Consider the following 16,582-nt stretch of genomic DNA (forward strand, 5'->3'; position numbering starts at 1 on the left):
TATTAAATGCATTTTCTTCTCACCACAATAGAACGTGAATACATAAATATATCGTTGTACTCATTGGATACATGGACCCATTAAATATGATACAAAATGGAAATGCAATTAATAACGTGAGCGGGGCCCTCGTAAGTGACCGCCTGTATTGCCTGTTAGACGGGCCAGCACTGTTCGTTGCTTATTAGGCAGTTGCATGCAAAAAAGGTGCTGTCAAATAAAGTTTACAATATTTTAATTCTCTATGATAATATGGATTTAACTGCTTTGAGTACTGCCTCTCACAATGTCGTCTGTCTTGACAACTGCTCCCCATGATCATTCTCTCAGTACTCTCTCAACAGTGCCTGGAAAAGTGTTTTCCTGTTTTCTTTCTTTCTTTCTTTTTTAAAGTTAAATTAAAGTTATTTAACTTATAACTTTACAAAAATCACGGGGGGTGGGGGCAGCTTTTTTTTCCTTAATAAATGAAATCATCATGAAAAACTGCATTTTTTATTTACTTGAGTTATCTTCGTGTAATATTTCTTTGATGATCTGAATTATTTAAGTGTAAAAGATCAGGACATCAAACATCAGGAAGGGGCAAAATAGTTTTACTGTATTTCATTCAAAAGTCTGTTGATCGCTGAAGAATTAACTTGAAAAAATGATTTTGATAGACTGAAAGTTGAATTATACACTTAAGGAAACACAAAGATGACCAGAATGAAATTTAGATTCCTGAAACAGTGCTAAATGTTTAATTGTATTGTGAAGAATGATGCAGCAACTCCCATGATGCACCCATACAAGCCTTTTCCTAATTTTTATTATTCTTTAAGATTCCAGTGGCATGGACCAATGATTCATTTACTGACTTCAGGTTAGTGATCTGTGAATTTCAGATCACTTCGGGGTAGCTATTTGGAGTCAGTTTTGGGTTGTACCCGGTTTTACTTATTGTCGGTTTGCCCTTCTTTCACAACTTCTTTTTGATACTAGAAGTAAACAATTTTTATTTATTTATTTATTTATTTATTCCACAGAGAAAACAGGTAATGCAGTAAGAATAAAAGACTGAGATGCAGGTGTAGGCAGATAATCCTTAAAATTCTAGACCAACAAGACTGTCACGCTTTTTCATTCATTTAGCAGCAGACTAGCCTCTATAATATTTTGCTACTAAGCTACCAAATTCCTTTCATGGTAACTCAAAGAGGGTTAGCTTAATTTCTAGATTGAATGAAACACACAAAACGGTAGCTTAGCTGCCTCGCAAATATATTTCCCTTCATATTTTGAAATGTCTGTCATAATTACAATATTCAACTTTTGTTTTGTAATATATTTTATTGTGCAGTGTGTTACTATAGTGCCTTTACAGGAGTAAAAACTGATACTGGAGGACTCTCTCTCTCTCACAAACACACAAATACACAAATGCCATGCTGCACAAATAGCTATATGCTTCTCACACTTTATATGCAGCATGTCTCAAAGTCAGTCACTTGAGGGCACACAGTCTCTTCTACTGCCCTGACAGGACAGGAAGCTGCTTGGACTTCTCATATTGTTTGTTAACCATGAGCAGCACATACATTATTGAGCAATGGTGATCATAAGTCTCACATTTAATCACTAATGCAACTCAAAAAGTTATCTTGTGATGATCTAGCCTAAAGATCAGAAACATTTAACAAATGGAGCACAGAGCAGCCTCTATCCTTCCTCCCTCAGTAATTGTTTCTACCTGTTTGTCTTTGTTCCCATCTGTACAGTTTTTAAATGAACCTTGCCCTACCTAAGCCTTAAAGGAACAGCTCGACAGAGAGATTTGTAGATGGCAGCACTGCCAGCATGGTCTCAAAATAGGTCATAATAAGTTCCTAATAGGTCTCAAAAGGAGATTTTTTTTATTTTTAAAATCCTTCTCACAAAGTCATTATACGGAATTTAGCTGGTTAAATTTCCCAAAATACAAATACACTAGTAGAAAAACAAAACATTAATAAGCGTGATTTTTTTCAATCCACAAGCCTGCTCACTTGCATAGGTAAAAAAAAAAACTCTAATTCATGCAACATGTTTGCATCCCAGTTGCCTCTTATCTAAAGCAGGTACCATGTAAACATTTCTGGTGAGCTGTCTAACAAAAGCAATTAATAATACACCGACTATTCGCATCTGTATTTGTATATGTTAAGAACATTAATTCGTCTATTTATGTATTCATCCATGTAAATTATTACCCCACTATGCTTTCATCTTTGAGAAAAGTCAGATGTACCTTACTACCCCTTCACCAAGAACAAAGAAAATTTTTTATTTCAATTTAAAAGATGTTGGCATGTCTTATATCACATCTACACATGTATTATAACAAAAAGAATGTTGGTCTACAGTACTTTACAGTACACTGGGACCACAGCAGTGTATAGTTATGGGAAAAAGAATGTACACCGTCGATTATTCTAGGTTTTAAAAGAAAAACCTCTAAAAAGAACCAAATACAAGTTATAAGAACAAAACACACAGATATTTCAATATGTTGTAAAAAAAAATAAAAGATATTTCAATATGCTGTAATTTTCCCAAACACATCTTTTCTACTTCAAAAAGCATTTGAAGAATAACTAGCAGCTAGGTGTCACTAACAAAATGCATAAAATTACTTAATTATCAAGAAGTGTGACTTCTTACCACAGGACAACCAGGGAAACTCCAGAACTCAAATTTATACCATTATATTCAAACAAAATAGCTAAACCAAAATTTAGTCATGCAACAGGACAATGATCCCAAGCACACAAGCAAATCAATATATGAATGACTAAAGCAGAAAAAAAGTTCAAGTTGATATAAGGTCAAGTCAAAATCCAGACCACAAGATCATTGAGATTCTGTGACAGGATCTTAGAAGCTCTTCTGACCAAATATCTTCATACTGTACATCTGTGAACTAAATCAATGTTGTACAGAAGAGTGAGCTTAAGTTCTCCATAACAATGTTAAAAACTCATAAACTCCTACAGAAAATGTAATTTTTTTTATTGTTGCTAGGTTTTGTTGTACTATTGTTGTAGTTCTACATGTTACTGAATTGTGGTGTGTCCTCTCTCGCTCTCCCCTGCCGATTGTAGTTGCTCCACCTCAAATCTTGTTAAATAATCAATATTATATAAAAAAAATCATAATTGTTTAAACAAAATATGAACAACAAATGACAACACATGGCAAAATTGTTTGATGAAATTACATTTATTAGCACAAAAGAGTAAAAAAATAATTGAACAGGCTTTTGCAAATGTCAGGAAGAGAGACAGAGAAGATCAAAGAAGTACAAGTGCAAGTGTTGATTTATGTATAATCACTCATAATCAACAGATATAATACATGTCACAATGCTCCGTCTGCAGTCTTAATATGTGTATTTGTTGGTGTGCAGAAATCATCAGAGCTCATGGACTGTTAAGACTCATGCAAAATGCAATAGAAAAAGAATTCAAATGACTGTATTGTGTTCAGAGTATTTCTTATATCCTTATAATATGTGTGTGTGTGTGTGTGTGTGTGTGTGTGATAAATGTTATTGAGTAATATTAATTACACAAATAGTGCAAAATATGCTTTTAAAAATATAATATGATACTTACATACTGTTTAAGCTTAAAACTAAGATCTCCACAGACTGCTTGTGCTTTATACAAAAACAAATATAATTTAAGATTTTATTAAATATGATACACTACAAGTATGCTTAAGGAATAAAAACCTGATAAATGCAGATATTATAATATTAATAAGTAAGCGTAACATATCTTAAAGCTGTTGCTATCATTTTATGCTTAAACTATATTGTACTAAACCGTTTGTCTTGGTTGTTTAAGCATTGACATATCTTTTCTTCTGAACAATTACAGTTGCTTCACCCTTGACGTCTCTCAGTCTATCTGAGTCAAAGTCAACCAGCAGCTTCCTCAGTCCAGCTCGAATGGGTTTAAAGGAGAATTTCACTACAACCTCCTGGCCAGGTCCAATATCACCACTGTTAAAAACAAAAAAGTTCATCTTAGACACAAAGTATTATAAATCTTGCTTTTGATTGTTTTAGTTTCCAAACAAATATCAATTCCACAAGAAGCAGGGTCTTAGCAAACAGTACATGGACCCTTACATATTCCTTTCTACTGGAATCCACAGGTTAATCCAGGGACCATACTGACTGACTGATTGGAAAAACTGACAGCACAGATTTTTTTTCTTAATACTGAGCACAATTAAACATATGGCTGCCTTTTCAAGTGAAATTCATACATGTAATATCACTTAAAGTACACATGAAATAGGCTGAATGCAGGGATTTGAACTTCGAAGAGTCTAACAAATAACCTAAGCTGACGGGAATTTTTTTTCATTAGATATGTGGTCAATGGTTTCTAACATTCAGAAACCAGATGAGGAAAAATAAATCATTCAGTCAGTAGTGTTTGAGGTACACCAAACTCCCTATAAATCAAAACAAACAGGATAGTAGCTTAACAACAAGATTCCATATGGTTTTGATTTAATGCATACATTAACAATACATTGTGTTCATTGTGAGTAAAAGTGTAAAAGCCAGATGAAATGTCCTGACTAATGGTGCCAGGGTCAGAGGCTACTCAAGTTCGTCCACATTAACTTGAGTAAAGCATGACTTGCATTGTCAATTCTGGAACATGCCAAAAGCCCTTATCTCTAGTGAATGGAAATCATAATTAGTATGCTACAGCTAAGACATTTGTAAAAAGTTTTCTTGGGCTTATCATTATATCAAGTAGCACAAGTATGATCATCAAACCAATTATATATCATATATCATAAGTATTTCAATTAAATCAACATGGAAAAAGTGGAAGTTTAGGCCTGTAAGCCAGAAATATTTTTTAGGGAAGTGAGTTTAGACATAGAAAGACAGAAAGAGGAATTGAATCCAGACGAGCTCAAGATACAAATTAAGACCAAATCATCTGCTCAGAACTGCTGACCTGAGCACAAAGTAGAAAAAAGTGGACAGATGGACCAACTTTCCCCTTTTTAGAGAGCATGCACAGTGTTGTAATTACAGCAAATAAAGAATTATTTATTGATAGTAGATGGGTAGTAGCAGAGTGGGGAATGATGGGCTTGTGGGCTTGTACTGTATATAACATCATAATTAGGGAGCTAAATAAATTATAATATAAGTAATGAATAATTAATCAGACAAAGAAATGAGGAGAAGCAACACTTTGTTTTTCAGGTATATAAACCCATGCTGGAAAAGGAACGAGCTCTTTTGTTTTTTAGCACTTTTTGCACACTTTTTTGCCTTTGTGCTATTTTGGGTTTGGGACTTTTTAGGGCATCGCCACTTGTTAATGACTGCTTTCTGACGGTTCAGATTTGTCTGTCTTGTGCATTTCAGTAAATGTGATTTGGTTTTTCTCCATTTTGATAAAATTATTTGAAATTTCTTGGGTACTTGAAATTTACAACGACACATTCTAGACAATTGTGTGCTTCAAATTTTTGGGTAATAGTTGAGAGGGGAGACACACAGCCTAAAATGCTGTGACAAATGAAAGTATTATGATAGGGCAAGATGTATGGATATGTTATTTTAGGTCAAGACTCACCTCAGTTTATTTATTTTCATGGAAATAATAATGTATAAAATGTTTCTCCATTTTTATATTTAGATGCCTTATCATATTAGCATGGATGTAACCAGAGGCACGTAGAATCAGCTATAAAACACCTTTTTTTCAGGGGCATGTTAAGTTATTTTTATTCAGTTAAACTTTAAGTTTATTATACCCAACACCAGTAGGCATGAAACTCCAAACCCAAGTTATGCTATGTTGATTTAGAGATATCTTTTCCCATATTAGAGGTTGGTAAATGTTTGTGCTGGAGTCTCGCAGCTATATGTCAAGGTCTAATGATAATAACATTTGACAAATTTTGTTTGTAGTGGAGATAAAGAAACCATTTTCTTTGTATTGTAGTGGTGAAACATGGAATAAGGGTTGAAGACTTGTTCACCTTCCTATATACTTGGTATCCATATTCTATGCTGTATATTCTTTCTATATATAAGGTATACAAAGAATTTTGACAAAAAAAGAACACAGAGATGATGAGCTTATACATACGGAGCCTGGATCTCCTGTGCTGCTGTTAGCCCCGCTCCCTCCACTGTAAATACCCCTCTTGTCAAAGTAATAGGCAGTGGGTTTGTGAAGGAGATGCGTGCTGTCAGCTTGTGTGATACCATTGCCTCTCCAATCATCTGAAATGTTTACACTGAGAATTGAGAATTCTACTCATATGGTCAGTATTTATTAAACTGAACCAGTGCCATGTACTTTTGTACATTACCTTTATATGGAGCATGGGCATTTTTAAGGGGATGTTGACCTCATGCAGAATGGTATTTTGCTCGCCTGTGGTTTGGAGAAGTGCTGTGACTCTGATCAAGTGATGCTCTGATACACATGCTCCATAGTGATCGTACCGTAGCCTCATCACTTCTTTATGAGCTAATGATCATTGACAAGATAAAGGAGAGTATTGAACACAAAAAAGGCACATATAGTACATATGATATTATTTCTTTATGCATTTATGAACCCCAAAAGCCGATTTGCTCATTGTCTTTTCTCTGCACATCTATTCCTTTTAAAATCATTTTTTACCTTATGAATCTTACAGAAGTTATCTATGACAAGAAAAATCTTTCATACTGACAAACCAGCTAATCTGAGTTTTGCAATTATGCCTAGTATATCCTGATGTACTACCATGGGTATTTAGTGTGTTGTGTCACTTTTTTTTTTTTAGCACTTCTTCAATTTTGTATTCTGATTATTACTTTAGTTATACTGTTTGCACTAACTGTTCTCCATAGACTCTGTATTTCCATAGGAGGACAATTCTGATCTTTTTTCAGGAGCATGTTAACTTTACCTACCTTTCTGTGCTGGCACTAGGAGTTTGGTAGTCTTTCTTTGACACTCTCCCCGATGAAGACTGTTGTATGTGACCGCATTTGATGTGACGGTGAGCTGAGCAGGCATGTCTTCTCCTCCAACATTATTCACCTCCACAATTACATCGAAATCTGTCCCATGAATGGCCTGAGCATGCTTGATAGACATCTCCAGCTTGCCAGTCTGTCCATTTTGTCTCATTACGTGTTTCCCTACCTTCTCATAGACCTTACGCTCCATGATGGAACCTAATGCAAAATTACAATGAATTACAGAGTAAATAGTACTAGAACTACTGTCTTCAATGCAAAAGGATTGAGTGATTGATGCAGGTAAGTTAAGTGAAATACCTTCTGGATATTTATAGTTCGCAGTGATGTCCTCTCTGTAGTCTCCATACACACTTTTGGTGCTAATATTTCTTCCAACAGTTGTGTGGTTTACAAATGCTCGTCTTCTCTCCCCGTCAGAATGAATAATCCAGTAGACCATATCGGCGTTCACCTCCGAAAAGACAAACGGTGCATCGTATTTAATCCCCACCTCACCCTCTCTCACTGCCTTCACTGGACATGGCCCACAACAGTATACACCTAAGGTGAGAAATGAAATCCCACAAATTTAGTGAACTTTGTAAGCATTTTGAAAAGTACAATGCAGTACGAGATCAAACACATAGATTTTATTCTACATATTTTAATAGAAAGCTTAGAAAAGTTTAACAAACCTGCTCAGTTTGTTAGCTTTCTTAGTTAACTTCTCTTTACTTTGTTTAATACAGGAAATATGCCATGAGGACTGTGGTTTACTGATTTTTTTTTTAACGTAACACCATTATTTTATTATATTTTGAAATAACACAGCAAGAAGCTATTTTGCTAAAAAAAAAATCTAGGTCATAGTTGGCTTACATCATGGAGTGACCTCTTGCTAAGTCACTTCAGATTAGCTTAGCTGTGCCATAACACATGCGTTATCACAACTTATCATTAAAATGGGACATGAAGTTAATACTACACCTTCATAAGGTCATGAGTGGAAAGTCAGTAACATGTACCTTTTACATTTTAAGCTTAATTAAAAAGGAAAATCACTGGAGATAGCTTTCTCTTACTCTCACTCATTCTCTATAATGGTGTTCAAAGTTATGACGTGCAGTCTTTCCCAAGAGACTCTGGGTATTAGGCCATTGCAAGGCACAAGCACGTAAACTCACACACTCACCCACACACTACTGGTAATTTGAAAATACCAGTTAGCCTAATCTGCAGGTCTTTGGACTGTGGGAGGAAACCGAAGTACCCAGAGAAAACCCATCAAGCACAGGGAGAACATGCAAACTCCATGCACACAGGTTTGTAGAGAGAATCAATCTCTCATCCTTGGAGGTACAAGGACACAGTGCCGACTGTGACGCCCACTGGTGATACTAACGTCCAGTTTCAAAAACGGAAAACATCCTATTGTGTATATATTACGTATATATTACGTAAAAACCTCATTGTCATTTCTTAAAATAAAGGGAAAAGTTGAAGAATTTTTAAATGCAGTATATTGTGATCACAGTAAAAATGGTTGTAATTTATTGTAAATGATGAAGCTGCCCATTAAAGGGTTAAACCCTACCATCACTCTTTTCCTGTGGAGTTGGGTCAAGTACTTGCCATCCATCATAACCTTTTGGGAGATCCTCTCTGCTCATCCAGGATTCTACCCAACAATGGAAATTCCTAAAAAATAGAAAACAGTTTAGACACATTTTGGTCCAGAAATGTATAGAATTCTAAAGACCTGAAATACCATAAAGCATGGGTTTTACCAGATCGAGTCATTCCTGCGCTCGGATACACTCTCCAGCTTCTCATTATACAGGCAGTCCACGTTGATGTTACCATTAGTGTCATGGGCTGAGCTGTAATTTGTAACACATCGAGTTGGAATGCCCAAACAGCGAAGAACTGCGGAGGCCAAAAGATTAGCATTGAACACATTAACACATTATAAACTAATTATAAAAGTTACTGTACATATTCGTTGGTTCCTAATATGTTTCTCAATGAATAGAACTTACTCAGCTTTTTGTGCATGCACTAGTATTTGAGACCTTTTGTGTGCTTTCTGATCAACAACATAACACAAAAGGTATGAAAACAGCAAAGTAAATATTCAGTAATAATTTGTACTGTTTGAAGAAACCTATGGTTATATCTATCTACAGTAGGATGGCATGAACTCTTTACTTACTTGTGCAAGCAACAGCGGAGAAAACCCAACACTGGCCATAGCGCACCTGCTGAGCCCCTCCCTCACTCCAGCGTCTCAGGATGGGAACACTTCCAGTCCACCGTGTAGGGGTCACACCATCACTGTAATCACCATCCCAGCGCCCAGATATCACTCCACGGTCATCATTTGCATTTACCTTCCAGTCACAAACACACATTCATCTGGGTATAACTTTCCCCTTAATGATGATTAGCATTATTCTCAGATTTGTCCAATCAGCAGAAATACAGTATAATATTATATTATTATGAAAATGAAGAACAAAATTCATGAGACCTTTGTCTTACCATTGCAGTGATTGTCCTACTAACATAAACAGGGTCTGCTCTTCTAGTAATATCCATCTCAGAGTTTTTCAAGGCAGCAGGAGAGTTATCCAGTATCTCAAAGCAGATATCCATCACACCTTTTTCAAACTAGAGAGACAGAACACAACAGTAACAGTGTAAAGAAAAAATATGTGAACCTTTTGGAATTTTATGGTTTTCTACAGTCATTTGTCATAAAATGTCATCTGATCTTCAGTTTATTCAAGAGTATTGACGTATTTGGTGTCTTTTATGTCTCTCAAATCTTTTAAGTGGAGGATCCTTGACCTCAAAAAAGGTTTATTGACATTCACATTTTTTTTCTTGCCACTGGATAAAACTTACATCTGTTCAACTTCTGGCTTCTTTGACAGGAAACGGTTTTTAAACTCCATTTTTTTTTTTGCCAGGTTAGACATTGGCAGTTCTCACCTTCAAGTCATGAATCACCATAACATTTACATTACAGCATTTGGCAGACACCCAATTTACATTTTTCTATTTTTTTTAAATCTCAGTTTACATCTGAGCAGTTGAGTTCCTTGCTCAATAGCCCAACAGTGGCAACTTGGTGGTTCTGGGACCTTCCAAACCATAGTCCAATGCGTTAACCACTGAGCTAGCCCTGACCCATAAAACACATCTTGATCATTCATCCTATAAAATCATTATGCTTAATGAACAAATAATTTGTTCTAAACAAATATAACTATATTTTTTTACAGGGCATCTAAATGAGAATACTTGTGAGAAATATTATTTTTGTCACATGGACATGAGTATGTGGAGCTTCCAGGGAGAACACAGCCCAAAAACATGCGGTGCTGCATGATGACTTATTCCTTCCTGGTCATGCTGGTTAAATTAAAGCTACAAGTCTGTTTGCATGTTCGTAAATAGAGCCAACCTAAACATAATACACAGGTACAAGTGAAAACTGCTAAACAGTCTGGCATTCCAAGTGAAACAACAGATCAGGGTTTGCCCTATCATTGGGATGTTGCAAGTTTAAATCCCATCAATGCCACCCTGTGGCCAGGAGCACACAGTGCAGTGGCCAGCCTTGCTGTCAGGTAATACTTTCTCTTTGAACATCTGTGAGCTCGTGCATGTACATGAGGGTGAACAACATTACACTGACCTAGGACACAGCATGACCAAGATTTAGGAAACATGCAATTGGATGGCTTCACATTTTATAAGACACTTGTAGTTTAAACTTGAAGGTTAAACCTTTTTGTTTAAATCAAATACGTATATGATATAATGAGCCCTAAGCAGACACAGATACATATACGAATAATTAAGTCTGGTAAAGAAGTGCACAGAACAGAATACAGAACATAGCACACTATGATATTTTGGTCTTCTTGCCATGGATGGATGTTATAATGCCAGGATTATTGTAAAAACGACTACTTTCGCAATTTTATATTTAGCTATTAAGCAATACCATACTGAGCGACCATTGCACCAATAGTAACAGTTACAAACCTGAAACCAAAACCTTGCGGTGGCACTAATTATTTTTTATATTCTTCACCTTTTTCTTTATGTTTATTTTGCATTTGCTTCTCTTTTCTGTCTTTACTTAGAATTGTCTAAATAAGATTGCGTAAGTCAGCTCTTGTTTGCATGGCATGCATTCTCACACATCTTGCGCAGAAATGTTAGACATCCAGGCAGAAAGCTTGCTCAGACAAACCAACCCCCTGTGCCTCTCTTGGCACACAGCTGCTACAATTCACACTCTCCACCATCTAACTGCTGAGTCTTACTACAAATTCCAACAACATATAAAACTACCCATATACTGTATCAATTTTTTATATCAGTTGCCCAAACCCATGACAAAATGTTTGTAACAGCTTTGACCCCCATTTGGCAGCTCTAAAAATCTTATTTTTCAAATTCTTACCTAATGAAAACCATATTGTCAGTGCACTACTGTTAGAATATCAAACCCTATCTATTCCTCATTAACCTGTATTTAGGGTTGTGGGGGGCCTGGAGCCTATCCCAGAAGACTTTGGACACGAGGCGGGGTACACCCTGGACAGGGTGCCAATCTTACTTAGGGCACCCTCGCAGGGCACACACACACTACCGGCAATTGGGGAACGCCGGGTCTTTGGACTGTGGGAGGAAACCAGAGCACCCGGAGGAAACCCACCATGCATGAGGAGAACATGCAAACTCCATGCACACAGAGACGGGAATCGAGTCTGACCTGGAATTAAACCCAGACCCTGAAGGTGCAAGGCGACAGTGCATACCACTACACCATAGTGCCTCCGAATATCTGTAATATAAAATATTGCGATATCAGACATCTAATATTGTGGAGGAACATGTTACCTGTCCAAAGTTCCAGGGGAGAATGGTCATTTGGTCCCATGTGCCCTGGTGCAGAATACCATTCTCATTTAGGACGTACTCCGACAGAAGCTGTTCTTCAGGGAAATACACAGAGTCCCCTGCAGCATCAAATTGAAACACATATATGAAATAAAGTTATTATGAATGTGAACACATGCATTAAAGTGCTATTATCTCTTTTTGAAAAAGGCTATACAACCACTAATGTAATCTTATGTTATTAATAAAATAATTGTCATTTACTCAATCAATTGTTCAAAATGATATACGATTTAAAATGTGGAGGTATTTCACACACCTTTATTCCAGGGATTGAAGAGCATGCAAAAGGAATAAGATGAGCTCTGCTCTAGGACGTGTCCCTCAGAAGAGAGCAAGAGCACGGTAACGCTGTACTGACCCACAGGCGCATCGGCAGGGCTATAGACCCTCAGCAGCACCTCACTTTGAGCAGTCTGCTGACTAAACCACCATTTCCCATAAGCTACTCTCGAACCTGATACCCTCACAATCATCTCCCCTTGTGCACCTGTTGTGAACACACACAAACACACCCAAAATTTGATATTTGTCGGAAATTATTTGCTCACGCATGTGAGCAATTATTTGCTCACGCATGTTCAGTGCCATATTTAGCTTTGTTAAGTTATTATCAAAAGTTAGAACTGCAGCAAGAGGCGCGTTGGGGCAATGAACATTTTCACTAGAGGACAAAGAGTGAACGAGACAGATTTTGCTAACCAATAATATTGCAAAGATTTTTGTATGAAGTGGATAATGTTCATATAACACATATGTATGTGAACGTCAGTACCTTGTTCTTCATGCAGAAGAAAGAAGAAAGAAAAGGACAGGACTAAGTTCAAATTTTGCTAAGGATTCTGCTGAAACCTGGCAAACACAGCTGCTAAAGAACTATCCACCAAGCATGATTGAAGCATGCATACTTTCTTCTACACCTTTAACACTCCCAACATTCTAATGATTTTCCTGTTCTTCTTTTCTTTATTCTTCTTACTCTTAGAGTAAAAGGTCAACTAACCAAGGTTGAGGACCAGAGTGAGCTGGTGGTTTGGAGGCAGTGGAGGGGAATCTGTACAGCGCAGGAGCAGAGAAAAGGGCTGTCCTCGACGCACAATCAGCCGCTCTGTGCCTATTTCTTCTGTGTGGTGAGCACGGTTATTCACTTTGCACTGCAAGTCCACACCTCGAAATACAGCTGGAAATAAAACACAGATGAAAGGTGTAAGGAATTCCAAAAGGTATCTCATGGAAACAGGACGGGATTGATGTTCTTACATTTAAATGTGGCAAAAAAAAAAAGGAAGCAGTCTTAAATCTTGATTTACAAAATAAGTGAAGAATCTCAAAAAAAAATTTTTACCCAGCATTATTAGTTTGTGATGCTTGGTACTTTTAAGTTGTATCATTAAACTAGAAACAACCGAAGCTTTTCTATGCATTATAAAGAATGTGTTTTCCTATGACAATTTATTGAGAGTCTTAAAATTTTGGATCTACACTATTTTTATTACATAATAGCTGCTTTCTAAATCATAAACTGAGTTCCTTTAAACTCTATATATATCGTCAGCATTTCATAAGAGCAATAAAACTTTTAAACAGATATCGTTTTATCATAGCTTCACATAAACACCTTTTACTCTCTTTATTTGGAAAGGTTTGACAATCATAAACTAAGGATCAGGGCAAAACCACTCACCACTTTCACAGACCACTCAACTGAACAAACATATTTATTGCCGCCATAAGGATTTTATTGGACCAGCATTAGAAACATCTATATAAGACTATAAAGTTAATGCCTCTCCAGTTACGTCACAGCGTTTTGTGTACATTTTGCAGATGTTTATGAAGCATTTAGGCATACTGTGGTTGAGACAGAGACTAAACTTTTCATTAAGTTTAATATTTAACTAATAATAACAGTAATAATTACTTTAAGTTAGTTGTCCTAATATATCACATTAATACCGTAAGTCAAAAGGGAAAGGCGGTTTTAATTATATTTAACTTGCTACTATTAAGATTAAAATGTACTAGTAATTATTGGAAATTATGCTTTTCTTAACTCTCAGGTACCATATTTATGAAATTTAGGATTTACAGTTCATTTAGGACAAGACTTCCAAAATACATCCATATAATCAGAAATCTTTCTTACCTTTGTAACTGGCCATTATCAGACTTGTGTGTAATTCCAGTCAAAATTCCAATTGCAATAATACTTAAAGTTCCACAGCACAGCCTGGCGACGCTTCTTTTCTTTCTTTTAATACATATACCCTCGTCAGGACCCTGTATTTATATAATGTACTAAAGCCCATCCCTCTGACACACGCAGGCACACACACACACACACACACACACACATATTTCTTCATGGCCTCTGACAACACACACACACACACACACACACACACACACACACACACATAAAGAATGTATTTCAGTACATCTGCAAATTAGAAAAAAGTAAGTAAATACTTCTTTTCTGAAAGTGAAAAAATAAATTAAGTCTCAGATTTATTTAGAATATCCAGTGTAAGCTGGATCATACACAGAGGCTTTTGTTTCTTGTTCATGTTTGTTAATGTCTGCTACTGCAACTCACTTCCAGTAAATGTTCTGCATCTTGATGAAAGTGTACGACCTGATTTTCTGTTCCAGGAGCATCTTTATTCTTTTTGAAGGTGCTGATTGCAGCTAGTGAAAGAACAGGGAAAATATCTGAATGCCTGCCATGTCAGAGTTGTATTAACATAAACAGGAAAGTCCATGTGAAGGCCAGTGTTTTATTCACATCAAGTGAAGACACTAGTTGGAGTTTTACCTGTTTTTCCTGGCACAATGAGTGTGAAAGGCAAATCTGAAAGTATTTAGTATTTTCTCCTGAAGTCTACAACATCAACTATCTGCAGATGTAATTTGTGAATAACACACCACAGTGCCAGTGTCATCAATTGTGCTATTCTTTTCCAGAAACCTGACATATAAGTACTACCACTACAAGTACTACTGTTTCTAAATGACAAATTCATTTAAAATTATTTATAGTTACTAGGAGTGGCACGGTGTCTTAATGGTTAGCACTGCCGCCTTGCACCTCCAGAGTCTGGGTTCGAATCACGGCCAGGTTTGAGTCCTGCATCTGTGTGCATCAAGTTTACATGTTTTCCCTGTACTTGGTGGGTTTCCTCCAGGTAATCCGGTTTCCTCCCACAGTCCAAAGACATGCAAATTGGTGTCCAGAAAAATTGCCCATAGTGTGTGAAGGAGTGTGTGAGTGTGTGTGCCCTCCGATGGATTGGCACCCTGTCCACGGTGTACCCCGTCTTGCGCCCTATCTTTCCTGGGATATGCTCCAGAACCCCCAGAACCCTGTATACAGGATAAAGCAGTATAGACTACTGTGAGTAAGTGGAAGTGGGCATGGTTACTGGTTAGTATACGATACTGGTTAGTATAGGATATTCAAGTCAACCCGGGAGTTTTGATTGTGAAGAAAAAAAAAAAACCTTTATTTCGCTATTCGACCCCGGATACAACATGAGGCTAGTGATTCAGATGTAAAGTACGCAATCCAATCATGGCTCTGTCATACTGGAAAAAATGTATACCTTGATGTTATTCAAGCACTTGTGACATGCTTGAACTCCTTTAATGACCCAAACAATTAGAAAAATTTGGAGCGAGGTCAGGACCGTATGGAGAATGTGGCAATAACTTGCTGCCGAGTTCTTGTAATGCTCAAGTGGTGTTTGCAAATGATTGTGTGTCACTGACAGATGCATCTCTTTCGCAAGCTGGTGACAAAATATCAATACATCTTCAAGGATCAGGGATACCACACACTAAATGTTCACGGGAACAGTGGGCTCCAAGCACCCTTGGCTGAGATCCTCATTCATAGACCTACAGCCTTCTTTAAAATGCTTGCATCATTCAAACTTTTACTGCAGCTAAGCATCTCATCACAATACTGCATTATGACACCATTACCTGTTATTATGTACATTATACTGCACCTCCAAATCCCTATCCACCTTTTTTTCTTTTGCCTTTAAGTACCTTTTTTCTTTTGGCTTTAAGTGAATGAGACACACACACACACTAAGGTGTTACCAAGGAACTGAAAAGCCCTCTGTTCTATAGACTCTGCTATATAGGAAAAAAATACTGCCACTAAAAGCATTCATTTCGCCATCATCCCAGCTGAATGATACATGGCCTGATGAAATTCTGAATGCGATAAGACAAATGTCAAAAGGTTAGCAGTTGGAGGCTGAATAGAAATATCTAACACTGTAGTTACATTCAAATTCCACTACGACGTCTCAATGGAATTTTCAACCACTCCAAGCAATTAAGTTGTGCTTACCTAAAATAAAGCTTTACACATGTATTGTCTGGGTTGTAAATAGATTGGAGTACTGACCTCTCCAGTCAGTGGATTAGCACCTTGCTGTTAGATGGCTGAATCGGTGCTCAGGCACAAACCGACCTCTGTCCTAACTGACATAGTCCCTGGGGGTGGTGGATAACACCCTACTCCACCCAGGCAGTGAGTGGGAGAGAAACTGGATTTGTGTC

The 16,582-nt window shown here is 36.9% G+C and overlaps 1 protein-coding gene across 1 annotated transcript; it reads right to left on the reverse strand.

Moving 5' to 3' along the window:
- Window positions 1–3,247: 3,247 nt before the first annotated feature.
- On the reverse strand, window positions 3,248–14,260 carry tgm2l (transglutaminase 2, like). The gene is made up of 13 exons (XM_053500605.1): window positions 14,154–14,260; window positions 13,011–13,187; window positions 12,267–12,497; window positions 11,948–12,066; window positions 9,569–9,697; window positions 9,240–9,417; window positions 8,815–8,953; window positions 8,622–8,725; window positions 7,346–7,588; window positions 6,977–7,243; window positions 6,385–6,545; window positions 6,159–6,295; window positions 3,248–4,027 (listed from the first exon to the last, which is right to left on the reverse strand). Exons 1-13 carry the CDS (start codon window positions 14,167–14,169, stop codon window positions 3,865–3,867), a joined length of 2,064 nt encoding a protein of 687 aa, XP_053356580.1. The 5' UTR covers window positions 14,170–14,260; the 3' UTR covers window positions 3,248–3,864.
- Window positions 14,261–16,582: the final 2,322 nt, after the last annotated feature.

This window comes from Clarias gariepinus, chromosome 7 (assembly GCF_024256425.1).
Source record: "Clarias gariepinus isolate MV-2021 ecotype Netherlands chromosome 7, CGAR_prim_01v2, whole genome shotgun sequence".
NCBI classification, from domain to species: Eukaryota; Metazoa; Chordata; class Actinopteri; order Siluriformes; family Clariidae; genus Clarias; species Clarias gariepinus.

Coding starts and splice junctions, on each gene's coding strand:
- tgm2l (XM_053500605.1), bottom strand. Junction 9,698..11,947: donor TCCCCTGGAACTTTGGACAG/GTAACATGTTCC, acceptor CTGTCTCTCTAG/TTTGAAAAAGGTGTGATGGA. Junction 9,418..9,568: donor GTAGGACAATCACTGCAATG/GTAAGACAAAGG, acceptor TGTGACTGGAAG/GTAAATGCAAATGATGACCG.